This window comes from Cherax quadricarinatus, chromosome 49 (assembly GCF_038502225.1).
Source record: "Cherax quadricarinatus isolate ZL_2023a chromosome 49, ASM3850222v1, whole genome shotgun sequence".
Taxonomy (NCBI): Eukaryota; Metazoa; Arthropoda; class Malacostraca; order Decapoda; family Parastacidae; genus Cherax; species Cherax quadricarinatus.
In genome coordinates this window covers 24,770,705-24,793,908 of record NC_091340.1, presented here as the reverse complement: position 1 = coordinate 24,793,908, position 23,204 = coordinate 24,770,705, and the positions used below count along the sequence as shown (strand labels likewise).

At 48.0% G+C, this 23,204-nt stretch overlaps 1 protein-coding gene across 1 annotated transcript in view; it reads left to right on the top strand.

Annotated features, from left to right (window-relative positions):
• Positions 1–23,007, top strand: part of LOC128697090 (cytochrome P450 2J6-like) — a 55,074-nt gene extending 32,067 nt beyond the window's left edge. Inside the window, exons 8-12 of the mRNA XM_070095269.1 lie at positions 8,920–9,040; positions 12,236–12,416; positions 13,817–13,935; positions 19,848–19,988; positions 22,480–23,007. Of these exons, the coding sequence (XP_069951370.1) occupies positions 8,920–9,040; positions 12,236–12,416; positions 13,817–13,935; positions 19,848–19,988; positions 22,480–22,679 (762 nt within the window). The 3' untranslated portion in view covers positions 22,680–23,007. The remainder of the gene's footprint in view (positions 1–8,919; positions 9,041–12,235; positions 12,417–13,816; positions 13,936–19,847; positions 19,989–22,479) is intronic.
• The last annotated feature ends 197 nt before the right edge of the window (positions 23,008–23,204 follow it).

The window sequence follows — 23,204 nt, the reverse complement described above, 5'->3', positions numbered from 1 at the left end:
TTGATTTCAGTCTAGTAATTATACTGGAGGAACGAACAAACTCGGTGGAGTATTGTTTACTCTGATGTTGATTTCAGTCTAGTAATTATACTGGAGGAACGAACAAACTCAGTGGAGTATTGTTTACTCTGATGTTGATTTCAGTCTAGTAATTATAAGTTAATATTAAGGTTGCACTAACTGCTCTATATAACCGAGAAGTTTTCTACAGAACAGTTTACACATGTTAATTACTTCAATGTTAATTATATCCTCTACTTCACTTTATACAAGTTAAATTGTTTGTTTGTTCATCATCTCAACCAGAGAGAACTTGTGTTTGTTAATATTCATTGTTATAGGAATAACGAAGAGCTAAACCCTTAAGGGTTATCGCTGTGCTGTTGTGAAAGTTCTGTCTCAGTGTTTTAGTGGTAAATTTGTGAATGGCGGGGAAGCACTTAACCCACAGGGGTCGTCAAACAGCAAATGAAGAATGGCAGGTAATCACCATTAATCCAACAATAAATAAAAAAGTAATTTCAATTCCTTGGATCAAGAACTCATTGCCCATTTAAAGGGAGAGCTCTTCAAGGGTCTTTGTAGCAAATACATCTTTATCTATGCTAAACACACTGCTATCACTAACAGCCTGGTTGGTTACAGATGATACCTGAAGTAACATACGGAGGACCGAGCCTACAACACTCGTCGTACTGAAAGACAATTTGTAATTTGCAGCCCACACTAAATTTCTTATTATCAAGAAGGCCTGAGAGGCAACGTTCTCGCCGCACACACTGAGTGTCCTTGGTTCAGTCCCCGGCACGGGTGGAAGCATTGGGTGTTTCCTTACACCTGCCGTCACTGTTCACCTAGAAAGTAGGTACCTGGGTGTTAGTCGCCTGGTGTGGGTGGCATCCTGGGGGAAAAGATGGAAAAAAAGACAAGTTTTTGACACACTTTCTTGGGTTATCCTGGGTTATCCTGGGTTAACCTGGGTTATCCTGGGTTATCCTGGGTGGCTAACACACCCTATCCTGGGTTATCCTGGGTTATCCTGGGTGGCTAACACTCCCTACCCTGGGTTATCCTGGGTGGCTAACACTTCCTACCCTGGGTTATCCTGGGTGGCTAACACTTCCTACCCTGGGTTATCCTGGGTGGCTAACACTCCCTACCCTGGGTTATCCTGGGTGGCTAACACTCCCTACCCTGGGTTATCCTGGGTGGCTAACACTTCCTACCCTGGGTTATCCTGGGTGGCTAACACTCCCTACCCTGGGATATCCTGGGTGGCTAACACTTCCTACCCTGGGTTATCCTGTGTGGCTAACACTTCCTACCCTGGGTTATCCTGGGTGGCTAACACTCCCTACCCTGGGTTATCCTGGGTGGCTAACACTTCCTACCCTGGGTTATCCTGGGTGGCTAACACTTCCTACCCTGGGTTATCCTGGGTGGCTAACACTTCCTACCCTGGGTTATCCTGGGTGGCTAACACTCCCTACCCTGGGTTATCCTGGGTGGCTAACACTCCCTACCCTGGGTTATCCTGGGTGGCTAACACTTCCTACCCTGGGTTATCCTGGGTGGCTAACACTTCCTACCCCAGGTTATCCTGGGTGGCTAACACTTCCTACCCTGGGTTATCCTGGGTGGCTAACACTTCCTACCCTGGGTTATCCTGGGTGGCTAACACACCCTACCCTGGGTTATCCTGGGCGTCTAACACTTCCTACCCTGGGTTATCCTGTGTGGCTAACACTTCCTACCCTGGGTTATCCTGGGTGGCTAACACTTCCTACCCTGGGTTATCCTGGGTGGCTAACACACCCTACCCTGGGTTATCCTGGGTGGCTAACACTCCCTACCCTGGGTGGCTAACACTTCCTACCCTGGGTTATCCTGGGTGGCTAACACTCCCTACCCTGGGTTATCCTGGGTGGCTAACACACCCTACCCTGGGTTATCCTGGGTGGCTAACACACCCTACCCTGGGTTATCCTAGGTGGCTAACACACCCTACCCTGGGTTATCCTAGGTGGCTAACACTCCCTACCCTGGGTGGCTAACACTCCCTACCCTGGGTTATCCTGGGTGGCTAACACTCCCTACCCTGGGTTATCCTGGGTGGCTAACACACCCTACCCTGGGTGGCTAACACTCCCTATCCTGGGTTATCCTGGGTGGCTAACACTCCCTACCCTGGGTTATCCTGGGTGGCTAACACTCCCTACCCTGGGTTATCCTGGGTGGCTAACACACCCTACCCTGGGTTATCCTGGGTGGCTAACACACCCTACCCTGGGTTATCCTAGGTGGCTAACACACCCTACCCTGGGTTATCCTAGGTGGCTAACACTCCCTACCCTGGGTTATCCTGGGTGGCTAACACACCCTACCCTGGGTTATCCTGGGTGGCTAACACTCCCTACCCTGGGTTATCCTGGGTGGCTAACACACCCTACCCTGGGTTATCCTAGGTGGCTAACACACCCTACCCTGGGTTATCCTAGGTGGCTAACACTCCCTACCCTGGGTTATCCTGGGTGGCTAACACACCCTACCCTGGGTTATCCTGGGTGCCTAACACTCCCTACCCTGGGTTATCCTGGGTGGCTAACACTCCCTACCCTGGGTTATCCTGGGTGGCTAACACACCCTACCCTGGGTTATCCTAGGTGGCTAACACACCCTACCCTGGGTTATCCTAGGTGGCTAACACTCCCTACCCTGGATTATCCTGGGTGGCTAACACTCCCTACCCTGAATTATCCTGGGTGGCTAACACTCCCTACCCTGGGTTATCCTGGGTGGCTAACACTCCCTACCCTGGGTTATCCTAGGTGGCTAACACTCCCTACCCTGGATTATCCTGGGTGGCTAACACTCCCTACCCTGGATTATCCTGGGTGGCTAACACTTCCTACCCTGGGATATCCTGGGGGGCTAACACTTCCTACCCTGGGTTATCCTGTGTGGCTAACACTTCCTACCCTGGGTTATCCTGGGTGGCTAACACTTCCTACCCTGGGTTATCCTGGGGGGCTAACACTTCCTACCCTGGGTTATCCTGTGTGGCTAACACTTCCTACCCTGGGTTATCCTGGGTGGCTAACACACCCTACCCTGGGTTATCCTGTGTGGCTAACACTTCCTACCCTGGGTTATCCTGGGTGGCTAACACACCCTACCCTGGGTTATCCTGTGTGGCTAACACTCCCTACCCTGGGTTATCCTGGGTGGCTAACACACCCTACCCTGGGTTATCCTGGGTGGCTAACACTTCCTACCCTGGGATATCCTGGGTGGCTAACACTTCCTACCCTGGGTTATCCTGTGTGGCTAACACTTCCTACCCTGGGTTATCCTGGGTGGCTAACACTCCCTACCCTGGGTTATCCTGGGTGGCTAACACTTCCTACCCTGGGTTATCCTGGGTGGCTAACACTTCCTACCCTGGGTTATCCTGGGTGGCTAACACTTCCTACCCTGGGTTATCCTGGGTGGCTAACACTCCCTACCCTGGGTTATCCTGGGTGGCTAACACTCCCTACCCTGGGTTATCCTGGGTGGCTAACACTTCCTACCCTGGGTTATCCTGGGTGGCTAACACTTCCTACCCTGGGTTATCCTGGGTGGCTAACACTTCCTACCCTGGGTTATCCTGGGTGGCTAACACTTCCTACCCTGGGTTATCCTGGGTGGCTAACACACCCTACCCTGGGTTATCCTGGGCGTCTAACACTTCCTACCCTGGGTTATCCTGTGTGGCTAACACTTCCTACCCTGGGTTATCCTGGGTGGCTAACACTTCCTACCCTGGGTTATCCTGGGTGGCTAACACACCCTACCCTGGGTTATCCTGGGTGGCTAACACTCCCTACCCTGGGTGGCTAACACTTCCTACCCTGGGTTATCCTGGGTGGCTAACACTCCCTACCCTGGGTTATCCTGGGTGGCTAACACACCCTACCCTGGGTTATCCTGGGTGGCTAACACACCCTACCCTGGGTTATCCTAGGTGGCTAACACACCCTACCCTGGGTTATCCTAGGTGGCTAACACTCCCTACCCTGGGTTATCCTGGGTGGCTAACACTCCCTACCCTGGGTTATCCTGGGTGGCTAACACTCCCTACCCTGGGTTATCCTGGGTGGCTAACACACCCTACCCTGGGTGGCTAACACTCCCTATCCTGGGTTATCCTGGGTGGCTAACACTCCCTACCCTGGGTTATCCTGGGTGGCTAACACTCCCTACCCTGGGTTATCCTGGGTGGCTAACACACCCTACCCTGGGTTATCCTGGGTGGCTAACACACCCTACCCTGGGTTATCCTAGGTGGCTAACACACCCTACCCTGGGTTATCCTAGGTGGCTAACACTCCCTACCCTGGGTTATCCTGGGTGGCTAACACACCCTACCCTGGGTTATCCTGGGTGGCTAACACTCCCTACCCTGGGTTATCCTGGGTGGCTAACACACCCTACCCTGGGTTATCCTAGGTGGCTAACACACCCTACCCTGGGTTATCCTAGGTGGCTAACACTCCCTACCCTGGGTTATCCTGGGTGGCTAACACACCCTACCCTGGGTTATCCTGGGTGGCTAACACTCCCTACCCTGGGTTATCCTGGGTGGCTAACACTCCCTACCCTGGGTTATCCTGGGTGGCTAACACACCCTACCCTGGGTTATCCTGGGTGGCTAACACACCCTACCCTGGGTTATCCTAGGTGGCTAACACTCCCTACCCTGGATTATCCTGGGTGGCTAACACTCCCTACCCTGGATTATCCTGGGTGGCTAACACTCCCTACCCTGGGTTATCCTGGGTGGCTAACACACCCTACCCTGGGTTATCCTAGGTGGCTAACACTCCCTACCCTGGATTATCCTGGGTGGCTAACACTCCCTACCCTGGATTATCCTGGGTGGCTAACACTCCCTACCCTGGGTTATCCTGGGTGGCTAACACTCCCTACCCTGGGTTATCCTGTGTGGCTAACACTCCCTACCCTGGATTATCCTGGGTGGCTAACACACCCTTCCCTGGGTTATCCTGGGTTGCTAACACTCCCTACCCTGGATTATCCTGGGTGGCTAACACACCCTACCCTGGGTTATCCTGTGTGGCTAACACTTCCTACCCTGGGTTATCCTGGGTGGCTAACACTCCCTACCCTGGGTTATCCTGGGTGGCTAACACTTCCTACCCTGGGTTATCCTGGGTGTCTAGCACTCCCTACCCTGGGTTATCCTGGGTGGCTAACACTTCCTACCCTGGGTTAATATAAGATAAGATAAGATAAGATTTCGTTCGGATTTTTAACCCCGGAGGGTTAGCCACCCAGGATAACCCTGAAAGTCAGTGCGTCATCGAGGACTGTCTAACTTATTTCCTATTGGGTTATCCTTAATCTTGTCCCCCAGGATGCGACCCACACCAGTCGACTAACACCCAGGTACCTATTTGCTGCTAGGTGAACAGGACAACAGGTGTAAGGAAACGTGTCGGAATTTCCACCCGCCGGGAATCGAACCCGGGCCCTCCGTGTGTGAAGCGGGAGCTTTAGCCACCAGACCACCGGGCCAACACACCCTACCCTGGGTTATCCTGGGCGTCTAACACTTCCTACCCTGGGTTATCCTGGGTGGCTAACACTTCCTACCCTGGGTTATCCTGTGTGGCTAACACTTCCTACCCTGGGTTATCCTGTGTGGCTAACACTCCCTACCCTGGGTTATCCTGGGTGGCTAACCCTTCCTACCCTGGGTTATCCTGTGTGGCTAACACTTCCTACCCTGGGTTATCCTGGGTGGCTAACACTCCCTACCCTGGGTTATCCTGGGTGGCTAACACTTCCTACCCTGGGTTATCCTGTGTGGCTAACACTTCCTACCCTGGGTTATCCTGGGTGGCTAACACACCCTACCCTGGGTTATCCTGGGCGTCTAACACTTCCTACCCTGGGTTATCCTGGGTGGCTAACACTTCCTACCCTGGGTTATCCTGTGTGGCTAACACTTCCTACCCTGGGTTATCCTGGGTGGCTAATACTTCCTACCCTGGGTTATCCTGTGTGGCTAACACTCCCTATCCTGGGTTATTCTGTGTGGCTAACACTCCCTACCCTGGGTTATCCTGGGTGGCTAACCCTTCCTACCCTGGGTTATCCTGTGTGGCTAACACTCCCTACCCTGGGTTATCCTGTGTGGCTAACACTCCCTACCCTTGGTTATCCTGTGTGGCTAACACTCCCTACCCTGGGTTATCCTGGGTGGCTAACACACCTTACCCTCGGTTATCCTGGGCGTCTAACACTTCCTACCCTGGGTTATCCTGGGTGGCTAACACTTCCTACCCTGGGTTATCCTGTGTGGCTAACACTTCCTACCCTGGGTTATCCTGTGTGGCTAACACTTCCTACCCTGGGTTATCCTGTGTGGCTAAGACTCCCTACCCTGGGTTATCCTAGGTGGCTAACACTCCCTACCCTGGGTTATCCTAGGTGGCTAACACTCCCTACCCTGGGTTATCCTAGGTGGCTAACACACCCTACCCTGGGTTATCCTAGGTGGCTAACACTCCCTACCCTGGATTATCCTGGGTGGCTAACACTCCCTACCCTGGATTATCCTGGGTGGCTAACACTCCCTACCCTATATTATCCTGGGTGGCTAACACTCCCTACCCTGGGTTATCCTGGGTGGCTAACACTCCCTACCCTGGATTATCCTGGGTGGCTAACACACCCTTCCCTGGGTTATCCTGGGTTGCTAACACTCCCTACCCTGGATTATCCTGGGTGGCTAACCCTTCCTACCCTGGGTTATCCTGTGTGGCTAACACTTCCTAACCTGGGTTATCCTGGGTGGCTAACACTCCCTACCCTGGGTTATCCTGTGTGGCTAACACTCCCTACCCTGGGTTATCCTGTGTGGCTAACACTCTCTACCCTGGGTTATCCTGGGTGGCTAACACACCCTACCCTGAGTTATCCTGGGCGTCTAACACTTCCTACCCTGGGTTATCCTGGGTGGCTAACACTTCCTTCCCTGGGTTATCCTTTGTGGCTAACACTTCCTACCCTGGGTTATCCTGTGTGGCTAACACTCCCTACCCTGGGTTATCCTGTGTGGCTAAGACTCCCTGCCCTGGGTTATCCTGTGTGGCTAAGACTCCCTACCCTGGGTTATCCTGGGTGGCTAACACTCCCTATCCTGGGTTATCCTGTGTGGCTAAGACTCCCTACCCTGGGTTATCCTGGGTGGCTAACACTCCCTATCCTGGGTTATCCTGTGTGGCTAAGACTCCCTACCCTGGGTTATCCTGGGTGGCTAACACTCCCTACCCTGGGTTATCCTGGGTGGCTAACACTCCCTATCCTGGGTTATCCTGTGTGGCTAACACTCCCTACCCTGGGTTATCTTGGGTGGCTAACACTCCCTACCCTGGGTTATCTTGGGTGGCTAAGACTCCCTACCCTGGGTTATCTTGGGTGGCTAAGACTCCCTACCCTGGGTTATCTTGGGTGGCTAAGACTCCCTACCCTGGGTTATCTTGGGTGGCTAAGACTCCCTACCCTGGGTTGTCTTGGGTGGCTAAGACTCCCTACCCTGGGTTATCCTGTGTGGCTAACACTCCCTACCCTGGGTTATCTTGGGTGGCTAAGACTCCCTACCCTGGGTTATCTTGGGTGGCTAAGACTCCCTACCCTGGGTTATCTTGGGTGGCTAAGACTCCCTACCCTGGGTTATCTTGGGTGGCTAAGACTCCCTACCCTGGGTTATCTTGGGTGGCTAAGACTCCCTACCCTGGGTTATCTTGGGTGGCTAAGACTCCCTACCCTGGGTTATCTTGGGTGGCTAAGACTCCCTACCCTGGGTTATCTTGGGTGGCTAAGACTCCCTACCCTGGGTTATCCTGTGTGGCTAACACTCCCTACCCTGGGTTATCTTGGGTGGCTAAGACTCCCTACCCTGGGTTATCTTGTGTGGCTAAGACTCCCTACCCTGGGTTATCTTGGGTGGCTAAGACTCCCTACCCTGGGTTATCTTGGGTGGCTAAGACTCCCTACCCTGGGTTATCTTGGGTGGCTAAGACTCCCTACCCTGGGTTATCTTGGGTGGCTAAGACTCCCTACCCTGGGTTATCTTGGGTGGCTAAGACTCCCTACCCTGGGTTATCTTGGGTGGCTAAGACTCCCTACCCTGGGTTATCTTGGGTGGCTAACTCTCCGGAATTAAGAATTCTTCCAAAATCTTAAGTATTGACTCAGTATCCGGAACAATAATTTGAGTCTGAGAATCAGTGACGATCTGAGGTGTTCGCTCTGTGACGTGTCAAGATATATCTTATTAATGAGAATAACATACAATATTAAGTCAACTGTAAACCTAAATACAGATGTTCTCTTGCTAATTCTTTTGGGATCTAGTTTTTAGGGTTTTTATGCATCTTGTGTTGTTCACAGGATGAATATTGTGGTGGGCAGTTAACTAGTCACTTCGGAGACAAAATCTAATCTAATCTCTGTGATTTATACTATGCACTGTACCCGTGTGGGCCATACAGCACAAGAAGAGATAAGATTTTGTTTGGATTTTTAACCCCGGAGGGTTAGCCATCCAAGATAACCCAAAAAGTCAGTGTGTCATCGAGGGACTGTCAGTCTTATTTCCACTATGGTCCTTAAATGTTTCCCCCAGGATGCCACCCACACCAGTCGACTAACACCCAGGTACCTACTTACTTGGTGAACAGGACAACTGGTATAAGGAAACGCGTCGAAATTTTTCCACCCCTGCGTGGAATCGAACTCGGACCCTCAGCGTGTGTAGCGAGAGCTTTGTTAGCCAAGCTACGGGGCCCAGGGGGGATAGTAACTACTACCCTGCATCTGTTAATTAGAGTACCCTCATCTTTATAGGAGGAGACGGCACAGCACAAGAAGGAGACAGGTGGTGCTGATGACCTCAGCAGTTACCTGGGTGCTTACCAGCTGGAGATGAAGGAAGCTCAACGGGAGGGCAGAGAGACGCCGCTGACTCGTGAGTGTTATTACAGTAACTTGTTCACCTGTCAAAACTTTGGGACCCAGTCCCTGGACCCATTAGGTATCTCTGTAATCCTTTTGACTAGCGTCCACACCATGGGTCTGGGCTGCATAATAAACAGTAACAGAGTTATGCTGGTGGTCCGATCTTTAATATCTAGTCATCATATATTTTAGTTTTAGATTTGCCTTGGTCACAACAGTTACTAATTCCACCCTTAATGCATTCCACTCGTCAACTGATCTATTGGAGAAGAAAACTATTGGTCTAACAGCCTTCGTGTGCAATATATAATGTACATAGTTTCAATTATTGTACATTGGAAAGAGTCTCTTAATAATAATAATAATAATAATAATAATAATAATAATAATAATAATAATAATCTTTATTTCTACAAGTACATGTACAAGGTATACAGACCATAGCTGACATCAATGACAATGTGAACCACGATTAATTGGTAATGCTGGTAGCGGGGAGTAAATGATACATCTTCGGAAGTTTCTTTATTTGCAATGTACTGGTGGGTACACAGGCTTGTGTGTTGTGCCCATGGCCCGGGAAGGCCATCCCACGAGAGGAGAGAGCTACTAGGCCTTGTGTCTTCCTGCTAGGCCGCTGTGTGAGGGTGAGCGAGTGTGGGACCAGCTTCCCACAAACTTGGACAGGTCCAGAGGGCAGCACCTGAGTGGCGCGAAATATGAACTAAGTTGGCAGACAGCATGACTGTCTGTGCAGACAGTACAGGCTGTCTACATATGCTTGGCCACCTACCGCGCGTCGTCCCGACGCGACAATACTGGTGGTAAAAAAAACTCGGTCTCTCTCTCGTAGGAACAGGGCACAGAACACAAAATAAAGAACACATATATACATATGGACATGGAAAAAAAAACTTCCTGCAGGGAGGGAAGAAAAAAACATGTGGGGTGTGCTAAATATCGTGGTCATAGGCAGTGAGCATCGAAGGGCATCACTGCACGCCTTCCTGTGTCTGGACAGATACTGCAACACAGGAGACATCGCTGCGGCTGAGCTGTGACATAACAGGTTGCGGTCTCCTCTAGAATGGTGAAGCAGTCATCGTAGGAGTCGCTGCAGGTTTCACTCAACCTGGGGCACGACATGCTGGTGCCCTCGAGTGAGGCGTCGACAAAACTCGGCAACTGGGCAGGACTTCTGGCAAGCGACTCAGGAGGACACTTCTCGACTGGTACTGTCGCTGGGTTGTCACTGCCAGCGAGCGTGGAGCGAGTTATGGAGCGAGTCGTGGCAGAGACGACTGGGCGAAACATCTGGGAGTCGTAACATCATACACCAGACTGCAGTGAGCGAGCTAGCAGTCAAAGTGACATCATCTTCGTGCAGGCTGCTCACTGAAGCTTGAGACACGAGGCTGACACAGTGCCTGCTGACAGGGTTAACTGCGGCTTGACGAGTGTCATTCTCTCGGCAGTTGGAGTTATAGCACAGGTTAGTCTAAGCATCCCCAGACTTGTTTCTCTACATATAACTGCACTCTGAAGGTCTGGAGGTGAAGTGAAACAAATCTCGATGGGAAATGTAGCAGGTACGATTCTGCAGAACATCACGAGCGACGAGCATAAGAGCTTTTTGCACAAGGGGCCTCATACGCTCAGGGGCTGACTGATATCAGCTGTCAAACATGCTGGTCACACTGGGTGACTAACACAATGGTGCTACTCAGGTCTGGCTCAAGACCACTGGACACATGGGAAACTTCACACACCCACTTTCATCGTACAAAATAATTTCGTTATAAACATTGGTGGGAAGTGGTGGTCTCAGCAGTTGTTTGCCCGGAGAGAGGAAGGAAGAGGTATGAAGTCATCTTAACTTTATCACCCTATACAAGAAGCATCCGTCTCTCAACGAGTTATCCTGATGTCGTGTCTGCACGTTTGAGCATCCAGACACAGGTACAAGCAGGATCTAGCCGAAATTTGCCGAATTTCTTCGAGAATTGTAAGTGGCGTCCCAGTGACCCCACGCTACAGCGTCCCACGCTGTTTCTCAAGTCACGTGTTCAGCGTCACTTGTATGTTGCTGTTGTTGTTCAGCTCAGCACAGCTGTTTCAGCAAGCCAGAGGTGAGTTTTGTGGTGATTTCTGTATCCAGTGTGTCTCCCTGTGTTTGTGGGTGGGAGAGGAGGGAGAGGAAGTGGCCGTTTCCTTGCCTCACCCACGCTCGCCCTACTCACACCTCACCAGCCTACCACCACACTCCACCACTATGTACTCACTCCCTCTGCTGTGTTTTCTGCTGTTTTTCGTGTGAATTCATTGCCAGTGCTGTGTATCCGAGTGCCCAAGGCCACTCGAAGCCATGCGGATAGTGAGCGAGTGTGGGACCAGCTTCCCACAGACTTGGACAGGCCCAGAGGGCAGCACCTGAGTGGCGCGAAATATGAACTAAGCTGGCAGACAGCATGTCTGTCTGTGCAGACAATACAGGCTGTCTACAATAATACTATATAGAAAGTCCCTTGTTATGCAGAACATTTAGAACAAATTAGGTTAATTTTGTTCCCCAGGATGTGACTCACACCAGTCCACTAACACCCAGGAAGTGACCCACACCAGTCCACTAACACCCAGGATGTGACCCACACCAGTCCACTAACACCCAGGATGTGACCCACACAGTCCACTAACACCCAGGTACCTAATTCTGGGTAGTGATACCATAATGGATAACCTAGTGATACCATAGTGTACGGTGTAGTGGTAATAGGAGAAAGTGTAGTGACGGGTTGAACTGGTTGAAAGCCCTGAGTTGAAAACAGAGTTGACAGCGGTCGCCAGTACACCACACAAGTCAAATACATTTTTATAACACTTATATCAATTAGCTTGCCTAGGAAATACTTCAAGTGTACCAGAAGCAAAGTTGTGTTGGTGAAGCAGTGTAGCAGCTGTGTGATGTAGAACACATGTTGGCGTGTTTCCTTAAGACGTCTGTTGTCCCTGTTCACCTAGCAGTAATTAGGTACCTGGGTGTTAGTCGACTGATGTGGGTTGCATCCTTAAGAACAAGATTAATATACGTTACCCATTATACATGACCAGGGGCTTTCTGTATAATATGTCATTGATGTCAGCTATGGTCTGTATAAGTTGTATCATGTACTTGTAGAAAAAATATTATTACTGTCTCGTCCCTCAGTGCCACACTTGAAGGCCAACATTCTGGAGCTGTTTATGGCCGGGAGTGAGACCACTTCAACGACCATGTCCTGGGCCATCTACCTGATGGCGTGCAACCCCGAAGTTCAGCGTCGCGTGCAGGAGGAACTCGACCAAGTGGTGGGACGTGACAACCTACCCACTTTCGAGCATATGGACAGGTAACATTACTAAGAATTAGACATCAGGGTATCTTTACATGAAAACGTTTCGCCATCCAGTGGCTTTATCAGTTCACATAGACATAATCTGAAGACTGTAGAAATAAATACAGAAAGCAGTGTAATTTGAAGTAACCAGGTAATATTATGTTATTCATGGAGATGTGCTAAACCCGTTTGGGTCATTCATCACCTGGGAAATGGGAAGTAATCAGCTTTGATTAAAGAGAGAAGGAAGGAGGTAACCCCATTTAAGTGAATTAAGACCCTCTCACCAGTATCAAGCCTCGACCCCCCCTCCCTCGCTAGGAACATGTTATTTCTACAGATATATAATTTTGGGTAAAATAATGTTGAATTTAAAAATCGGTGCACAGCTTCAAGATTACCACGATCATACCTGCCCTGCCAGGCTGTGAGAGTAACTCAAGTGTGGCGTGCACCGAGTATATTACATGTTATTCTGCTTGTATTACACCTCGGTGCCCTGGTGGCTAAAGCTCTCGCTTCACACGCAGAGGGCCCGGGTTCGATTACCAGCGGGGTGGAAACATTTCGACGTGTTTCCTTACACCTGTTGTCCCGTTCACCTAGCAGCAAATAGGTACCTGGGTGTTATTCGACTGGTGTGGGTCGCATCCTGGGGGACAAGATTAAGGACCACAATGGAAATAAGTTAGACAGTCCTCGATGACGCACTGACTTTCTTGGGTTATCCTGGGTGGCTAACCCTCCGGGGTTAAAAATCCGAAGAAAATCTTATCTTACCCATTGTGGGATGCCCTCTCGACCAGTGAATTAGCAAGTCAGAGTATAGCAGTCCTGGGGCCCCACTGCTATACTTGTTACTAGTTCAAAGGTCACCAACAGCCTGACACGACAACCCGGCTTGTTCAGAACTGTTATTATTATATTCACCTGTATGACTAAAACCATAAGGATCATACACCACCACCTGGGAAATGGTAGATAATCATGATTGATCTCAGAAAGGGAAGGAGAGCTCCACTCCCTTCATCAAAGAGCTCTCCGACCCTTTTCCAAAGAAGATAAGATTTCGTTGGGATTTTTAACCCCGGAGGGTTAGCCACCCAGGATAACCCAAGAAAGTCAGTGCGTCATCGAGGACTGTCTAACTTATTTCCATTGTGGTCCTCAATCTTGTCCCCCAGGATGCGACCCACACCAGTCGACTAACACCCAGGTACCTATTTGCTGCTAGGTGAACAGGACAACAGGTGTAAGGAAACGTGTCGAATTGTTTCCACCCGCCGGGACTCGAACCCGGGCCCTCCGTGTGTGAAGCGAGAGCTTTAGCCACCGGGCCACCCTATCTTAGCCCCCCCCCCCCGTCCGTTAAATTGACAAGCAAGAGGTAATGAAAGATTGTTTGTGTTCAGTCTGCCGTACACCACCGCTACCATCTATGAAGTGCAGAGAATTGGTAACATCCTTCCTGTAGGAGTGCCTCGTCAGACCTCCAGAGACGTCACACTCCAGGGGTACCACATACCTAAAGGTAAAATATATGATTAGTATTGATGTGGAACAGCACTAAACCCATAGGAGTCATAAAGTGCTTTATGTGTGTGTGTGTATGTACATTTGTATGTGTGTGTGTGTACGTACGTTCCTCTCTTGCCTTCATTACTCAGCTGGTTGTTCGTCTTTGTTCGATTCCTCATCGCTCAAATTTTCTGTTCCTGTTCACTTTGTCAATTCCTCTCAGTATTTTACACGTTATCATATTCCTCCGAGTCCTCCTGTCTTCCAGTGCCATCACATTGAGTTCCCTTATCTTCTCCTCGTAGGACATACGCCTTAGCTCCGGTACTAGTCTTGCTACAAAACTCTGCACTTTCTCCAATTTCTTGATGTGTTTGACCAGGTGTGGGTTCCATACTGGTGCTGCATACTCCAATATGGGTCTGACGTCCACGGTGTACAGTAGTGTGAATGACTCCTTAGATGTTGAAAAGCTATTTTTAGATTAGCCAGACGCGCATTTGCCGTAGCAGTTATTTGGTAATGTGCACCTCGGGTGATATGTTCGGTATGGTACCCACCCCAAGATCCTTCTCCTTGAATAAAGTTTTCAGCCTTTGACCCCCGAGCCTGTACTTCGTCTGTGGGCTGCTTTGTCCTTCCCTAAGCTTCATAACTTTGTACTTCATGGGATTAAATTCCAGGACCCATTTGACAGACCAGCCTTGCAGCCTGTCCAGATCCCTTTGTAGCTTTTCCTGACCCACGTCCGCTTGTATTCTTCTCATTAATTTCATGTAGTCTGTGAACGGGGATGCTTCTGACTATCCCTTGTCACTTATGCCCACTCTGACACCTCGTCACTCGTTATTTCCTTCCGTTCAGGTATTCCATTTTTTTCGTTGGGTTTATCAGGACCACTGACAGCATAAGCTGTAACGAGCCCGACTTCTCGATGGCACGAGGAAGATTTGTTGCCCAAAGCTGAGCGATGAAACAAAATGAACAAAAGTTCCTTTGTAAACAAGGATAGTAACTTAAAGTATCTGATTAGATCCAGTGGACCCCTTGCTGAGCCCCGGCAGAGCGGGACGCTCACGCACTTACCTGAGTTCAGTAACCGGCTTCCCACCGACGACCGTTAAACAATTATCCGCAGAACGGAAAAATGGAGCTGGCTAAAAGTAAGCCGATGAACAGGTGCACCTTCTGTAAAGTGCCCGGCGGGCAAAATAGATGAGGACAAGTGTCCCAGAGAGAACGGGGGAAATTTATCACCGATATTCAGGCGAGAAAGAGGCGTCCACACCCGACGAAGGCTGGCACAGATTTCTTCAGATATTCCCCGATCCATTGTAGTGGTTTTCCTGTTATTCCTACCTGTTCCTCTAGCTTTTGTACCAGTCTCTTGTTCCGTACTGTGTCGAAAACCTTCTGACACAGGGTTTTCCATTCCGTGCAATTGTTATATATGAATCCATTTCTTTCTAGGTGCTCCACTACTCTTCTGATAATCTTCTCCATAACTTTACATACTCTACATGCCAATGACACTGGTCTGTTGTTTAATGCTGCCTGTCTGTCTCCTTTCTTAAAAATTGGGATTACATTTGCTCTCTTCTATACCTCCGACAGTTGCATGTGTTGATACTTGTTGCTGGTGGCACACTGCCTCTGCTAACAGCAACTTCTTCCACTCCTCCCTTGTTGTGTGTACTGTGTCTAATGCTCGCTGGTGCACTCTGCCTCTTTGACTTTGGTTTGCTGGAAGCCTTTCTGTCCTCTGAGAATACCTCTTACATACTTCCTGGTCATTCCTTGTGAGCTCCCGACCTTCCTTCTTCAGCCTGATTACCTGGTCCCTGACTATTGTTTTCCTCCTAATGTGGTTATATAACAACTTTGGGTCGGATTTGGCTTTCAATGATACGTTATTCTCAAATTACCGTTGAGTCTTTCTTATCCATGCATACTAGTTTCTGGCACTTTCGACTCTGATCCTTTTTTTCCTGAGTTCTTTGCCTTCTGTACCTTTTCCATGCTCTAGCCACATTTGGCATTAGTCCCTCTACACCTCTGGGTACACCATGCACTCACCTATTTGTGATTACAGGGATCGACTCACAACTCCTGGTCCCGTCTCTTCGCTGTGTGTGTAGTAACAATAGTCTCTGAAATATTCATATTTTAATGCCTAGAACTCTGCATTGTATATGTTCTTGTTGTGTGGGAACCTAAAGTTACCTTCCTAGACCCTGGATTACCTGGAGGTTATTCCGGGGATCAACGCCCCCGCGGCCCGGTCCATGACCAGGCCTCCCGATGGATCAGGGCCTGATCAACTAGGCTGTTACTGCTGGCCGCACGCAGCCCAACGTACGAGCCACAGCCCGGCTGATCCGGCACTGACTTTAGGTATCTGTCCAGCTCTCTCTTGAAGGCAGCCAGGGGTTTATTGGCAATTCCCCTAATGCTTGATGGGAGGCTGTTGAACAGTCTTGGGCCCTTGACACTTATGGTGTTTTCTCTTAGTGCACCAATGGCGCCCCTACTTTTTATTGGGGGCATTTTGGATCGCCTGCCCAGTCTTTTACTTTCGTAGGGAGTGATTTCTGTGTGCAGATTTGGGACCATTCCTTTCAAGATTTTCCAAGTGTAGATTATGATATCTCTCCCTCCTGCGTTCCAACAAGTACACGTCAAGTGCTTCCAAGCATTCCCAGCATTGTAATCCTTATAGAGAATAAACTTTGAATTTGAATTTGAATTTGACAGAACTTGTACGTGCAGTAAAGGATCTCTGTACACTCTCTAGATCTGCGATTTCACCTGCTTTGAATGGAGATGTACAGCAGTATTCCAGCCTAGAGAGAACAAATGATTTGAAAAGGATCATCATTGGCTTGGCATCTCTCGTTTTGAACGTTCTCATTGTCCATCCTATCATTTTCTTTGCACGTGCGATCGTGGCACTGTTGTGATCCTTGAAAGTGAGATCCTCAGACATTACTATTCCCAGGTCCCTTACATTATTTTTCCGCTCTATTGTATGGCCGGAGTCAGTAGTATACTCTGTTCTAGTTATTATCTCCTCCAGTTTTCCATAACAGAGTAGTTGGAATTTGTCCTCATTGAACATCATATTGTTTACCGTTGCCCACTGGAAAACTTTGTTTATATCTTCTTGGAGGTTAACCGAGTCCTCAGCAGATGACAGCCTCATGCAGATCCTAGTATCATCCGCAAAGGATGATACGGTGCTGTGATGTATATCTCTGTCTATGTCTGATATGAGGATAAGGAATAAGATGGGGGCGAGTACTGTGCCTTGTGGAACAGAGCTCTTCACTATGGCAGCCTCCGATTTAACTCTGTTGACCACTACTCTTTGTCTTCGATTTGTTAGGAAGTTGAAGATCCATCTCCCCACTTTCCCAGTTATTCCTTTAGCACGTATTTTGTGCGCTATTACGCCATGATCGCATTTGTCAAATGCTTTTGCAAAGTCTGTGTATATTACATCTGCATTCTGATTTTCTTTCAGCGCATCCAAGGCCATATCATAGTGATCCAGTAGTTGTGAGAGGCAGGAGCGACCTTCCCTGAACCCATGTTGCCCTGGATTGTGCAGATTTTGGGAATCCAGGTGATTTGCAATCCTGCTTCTTAGCACTCTTTCAAAGATTTTTATGGTGTGGGACGTCAGAGCTATTGGTCTATAGTTCTTAGCTAATGCTTTGCTGCCACCTTTATGGAGCGGGGCTATATCCGTTGTTTTAAGTGACTGTGGAATTTCACCCATGTCCAAGCTCCTCTTCCATAGTGTACTTAGGGCACGCAAGAGGGGTTTCTTGCAGTTCTTAATGAAAACAGAGTTCCACGAGTCTGGGCCTGGGGCTGAGTGCATGGGCATGTTGTCAATGGCTTTTTCGAAATCTATCGGAGTTAGGGTAATGTCGGAAATCTGGCATACATTTATGGAGTTTTGAGACTCATTCATGAAGAAATCATTTGGGTCGTCGATCCTCAGACCGATTAGTGGTTCACTAAACACAGTCGTACTGGGATTTCAATATTTCACTCATTCCCTTGTTGTCATCTGTGTAAGTCCCATCCTGTCTGAGTAAGGGCCCGATACTAGATGTGATATTTGCCTTGTTTTTGGCATATGAAAAGAAATATTTTGAATTTCTTTCAATTTCACTAATAGCGTTAAGCTCCTCCTGTCTCTCCTGGTTCCTGTAAGAGTCATTTAACTTAGGTTCGATAGTTTCCACTTCGTTAGGTAACAACCTGTCGGTATTTTATACCATTTTAATGTTCAGTTTCCACTTCCCTGGTCAGCGCCTCCTTTCGTGTATCAGATATTCTAGCACTCCTGAGGAGCTCAGTGACTCTTATCGTCTTCTGTAGAGGGAGCATCTCTCTCCAGTTTACTCCTGCTCTTCTTCTTTCTTAGGGGAATATGCCTAGAACATGCTTCAGCTGCCAGGAAGTTGATCCTTTCAAGGCACTGGTTTGGATCCATGTCATTTAAGATATCTTCCCAACATGTTTCGTTTAGGACATGGTTTAACTGGTCCCAGTTGATGTTCTTGTTGTTGAAGTTGTATTTTGTGAAGACACCTTCACAGGTACATGCATTCTGCTGATCAGGACCCCTATGCATGTATGTCTGGACTTCGATTAGGTTGTGATCGGAATTAGTTGTTTTTGGTATTCTTATGTCTCTTATCAGGTCCTCATTATTTGTGAAGATAAGGTCAAGTGTGTTTTCTAGTCTTGTTGGCTCCACTATCTGCTGGCTTAAGGTGTGTTTTTCGCAGACTTAGCTCATGTGTGTGTGACCTTTCATCTGCGCTACCTCCGGGGATTGTTTCAGCTATAACATTATTTGCTACATTCTTCCATTTTGTATGCCTTAGGTTGAAATCACCCAGCAGTAAGATGTTTGGGGATGGAGCTGGAAGGTTTTCCAGACAGTAATCAATTTTCAGTAGCTGTTCCTTGAACTGTTGTGAGGTTGCATCTGGTGGCTTATATACAACCACAATGACTAGGTTTTGGTTCTCGATCTTTATTGATAGAACTTCAGCTACCTCATTTATGGTGTTCAGCAACTCCGTTCAGATGAGGGACTCTTTGACATACAGGCCAACCCCCCCTTGTTGCCTGTTCATTCTGTCGCATCTAAAAAGGTTGTAACCACTTATCCATATTTCACTGTCAAAGTGATCTTTTGTGTGAGTCTCTGTGAGGCCTGCAAACATTACATTAGACTCCTCTAGAAGTCCACTGATAAAAGGTATTTTGTTGTTGGTGGATGGTTTAAGGCCCTGTATATTAGCAAATATGAACGAGCTTGTATTCTGTTTGTTGGGGGGATTTTGTTATTGGCATTAGAAATCAAGGCCCTTCCTACCTGCACCTCTCCAATACCAAGGTCCCTCCTACCCGCACCCGTCCACTACCAATGTCCCTCCAACCTGCACCCCTCCACTACCCATGTTCCTCCTACCAGCACCCCTCCACTACCAAGGTCCCTCCTACCTGCACCCCTCCACTCCCTAGGTTCCTCCTAACCGCATCCCTCCACTACCAAGGTTCCTCCTACCCACACCCCTCCACTACCCATGTCCCCCCTACCCACACCCCTCCACTACCTATGTCCCTCCTACCCGCACCCCTCCACTACCAAGGTCCCTCCTACCTGCACCCCTCCACTCCCTAGGTCCCTCCTACCCACACCCCTCCACTACCTAGGTCCCTCCTACCCGCACCCCTCCACTACCTAGGTCCCCTTGCCAACACTTTTCCTGAACACTGGAAGAGTTTTAAGTTTGCTATTTTGTTTAATACGAAGTTGTTTACTGCTGATAAGCACTATATCAACTTCAAATTCTAATTTAAGTCATAGTAACAGGTTGTCTCTTTTCCCCGGTACAGGGACGGGCGTGATATTGAACCTCTCAGCAGCACACAGGGATCCCAAGTACTGGAAATATCCCGACAGGTTCTACCCTCAGCACTTCCTCACTCCTGAGGGCAAGGTCCTCAAGCCTGACTCTTTCCTACCTTTTGGTTTTGGTGAGTAATTCTGAGACCAATGTTTTGCCAATCAGTTTCTAGTGACTTGGCCAAAAGGCATTACATGTTTGGTGCCTACTGTTTCGCTCATGTTTCTTCCCATGTACATCATCTGTATGCTCATAGAAAGCATTATTATTATTAGTAGTAGTAGTAAAGTCGTGAGAAAGAGCTTGTTAGACATTAAGTTTATACAGGTACAAAAGCTCTCGCTTCACATGCTGAAGGTCCGGGTTCATTTCCTGGCTGGGCGGAAACATTGGGAGTGTTTCCTGACACCGGTTGCCCCTGTTCACCGATCAGTAAAACAGGTACCTGGGTGTTGTTAGTGGACTGGTGTGGGTCGCATCTTGGGACAAAACTGACCTAATTTATGGGAAATGCTCTATAGGAAATGTCAGCTATGGTATGTACACCTTGTACAAGTACTTGTAGAAATTAAGATATTATTATTATAGGGATAGGGAAGCTGTGATTTCGTGTACAAGGCAAAGAGGAATAACATCTTGTAGGAGCGAGGAAGAGCAAGTTGTGAGTGTGGGGGAAGTTTGTGAGGCAGTAGGTAAAATGAAAGGGAGTAAGGCAGCTGGGAGGGGATAAAGATAGAAATGTTAAAAGCAGGAGGGGATATAGTTTTGGAGTGGTTGGTGCTTTTATTTAATAAATGTATGGAAGAGGGTAAGGTACATAGGGATTGGCAGAGAGCATGCATAGTTCCTTTGTATAAAGACAAAGGGGACAAAAGAGAATGGAAAAATTATAGGGGAATAAATCTGTTGAGTATACCTGGTAAAGTGTATGGTAGAGTTATTATTGAAAGAATTAAGAGTAAGACAGAGTAGAATAGCAGATGAACAAGGAGGCTTAAGGAAAGGTAGGGAGTGTGTAGACCAAGTGTTTACAGTGAAACATATAGGTGAACAGTATACAGATAAGGGTAAAGAGGTTTTTGTGGCATTTATGGATTTGGAAAAGGTGTATGACACAGTGGATAGGGGGGCAATGTGGCAGATGTTGCAGATGTATGGAATAGTTGGTGGGCTACTGAAAGCATTGAAGAGTTTTTACGAGGATGGTGAGGTTCAGGTTAGAGCATGTAGAAGAGAGGGAGATTATTTCCCAGTAAAAGTAGGCCTTAGACAAGGATGTTTGATGCCACCATGGTTGTTCAATATATTTATAGATGGGGTTGTAAGAGAAGTGAATGCTAGGGTCTTGGCAAGAGGCGTGGAGTTAAAAGATAAAGAATCACACATAAAGTGGGAGTTGTCACAGTTGCTCTTTGCTGATGACACTGTGCTTTTGGGTGATTCTGAAGAGAAGTTGCAGAGGTTGGTGGATGAGTTTGGTGGGGTATGTAAAAGATAAATAAAAGTGAATATAGGAAAGAGTAGGGTGATGGAGGAGGTGAATGTATGTATTCAGATATTTAGGAGTGGACGTGTCAGCAGATGGGTCCATGAAAAATGTGACTCACAGAGCTGATGAGGGGAAAAAGGTGAGTGGTGCACTTTGGAGTCTGTGGAGACAAAGAACTTTGTCCATGGAAGCAAAGAGGGAAATATGTGAGAGTATAGTTATACCAACACTCTTATCTAGGAATGAAGCATGGGTGGTGAATGTTGCAATAGAAAGGCTGGAGGCAGTGGAGATGTCATGTCTGAGGGCAATGTGTGGTGTGAATATAATGAAGAGAATTTGTAGTTTGGAAATAGGAGGTGGTGCGGGATTACCAAAACTATTATCCAGAGGGCTGAGGAGGGGGTTGTTGAGGTGTTTCAGACATGTAGAGAGGATGGAACAAAATAGAATGACTTCAAGAGTGTATAAATTTGTAGTGGAGGGAAGGTGGGATAGGGGTCAGCCTAGGAAAGTTTGGAAGGAGGGGGTAAAAGAGGATTTGTGTGAGGGGCTTGGACTTCCAGTAAGCATGCATGAACATGTTAGATAGGAGTGAATGGAAGCATGTGGTTTTTAGGACTTGATGAGCTGTTGGAGTGTGAGCAAAGTATCACTTATGAAGGGATTCAGGGAAATCGGGAGGCCAGACTTGAGTCCTGGATATGGAAGGACGGGTGTTAATGCTGAAGATTTATAACAGTAGTGTAAGTGTGCCTCTGGCAAGACAGTGATGGAGTGAATGATAATAAAATTTTTCTTTTCCGGGCCACCCTGCCTGGGTGGGAGATGGCCAATGTTTTAATAAAATAAAAACTATTATTGTGTAAATTACATACTAGAACACACAAAAGTCCAAGTAAATAACAAACAATAATGAGATTTAGTACTAAATTTATGAGGAAGAAATAATCCTGTAAGAGGACTATTATTCTCATGGGGAAGTGCTAAACTTGTAGGGGATCATGCAGTGCCTGGGTTGTGCTGGTAATGTTTGCTATAAGGAAAAGGTGGCTTTTGTTTCTTGAAACAAGAGATCCTCACTAGCAATCAAGGCACTGCCCTTGATGAGGCAATACTTGTACATCAACAGGTAAGCGTGTGTGTCTGGGAGAGTCTCTGGCTCGCCTGGAGTTGTTCTCCTTCATGACGACACTGATGCACCGCTTCTCCTGGCGCCTCTCGGATGATCCTCGGGTTTTCTCGAAGGTAAACATGATACGAATGCCGCCCTCCTACACTGTCACCGCCACCAGCAGGACGGATGACTCTACGATCACCAGGAAGGGATAAGATGCTTATGAAGGATTGTCTTCCATTCTTGGGAAAATGGGAGGTAATCCAGTTCAATCCAAGGATCAACGTTCAATTCCCTGGATCAAGAGCCCCTCACTGACCTCAAGGAGCTTCCCTTGAGGGGGCTTCTTTACAAAATATGTCAGGTAGTAACACCAACAGTCAAAGGCAGTGTTCATGGTTGTTCATATCATTAACGCCTTTACTATCATATTCTTAAAACTACAAACACTGTATAGATCATTAACTGGTCAACAAAATTAAATTTTAGTTAGTAAAGTTTTAAATAAATTTATCTGAACCCATTATAAATGCTAATTCCAGATCTCTTCTTATTATTTCCCAGCTCGTCCAAGTTTTATCATTTTTACCTCGAAAAGATTTCCCATGGCTTGGTTGGTACCGCATTTGCTTCACACACACCAAGAGTCTGTGGATCAATCCTCAGCATGGGTTGAAATGTTGCGCATGTATTCCCTGGAATGCAGGCGGGAGAGATACATGATTATATACACCTGGAAA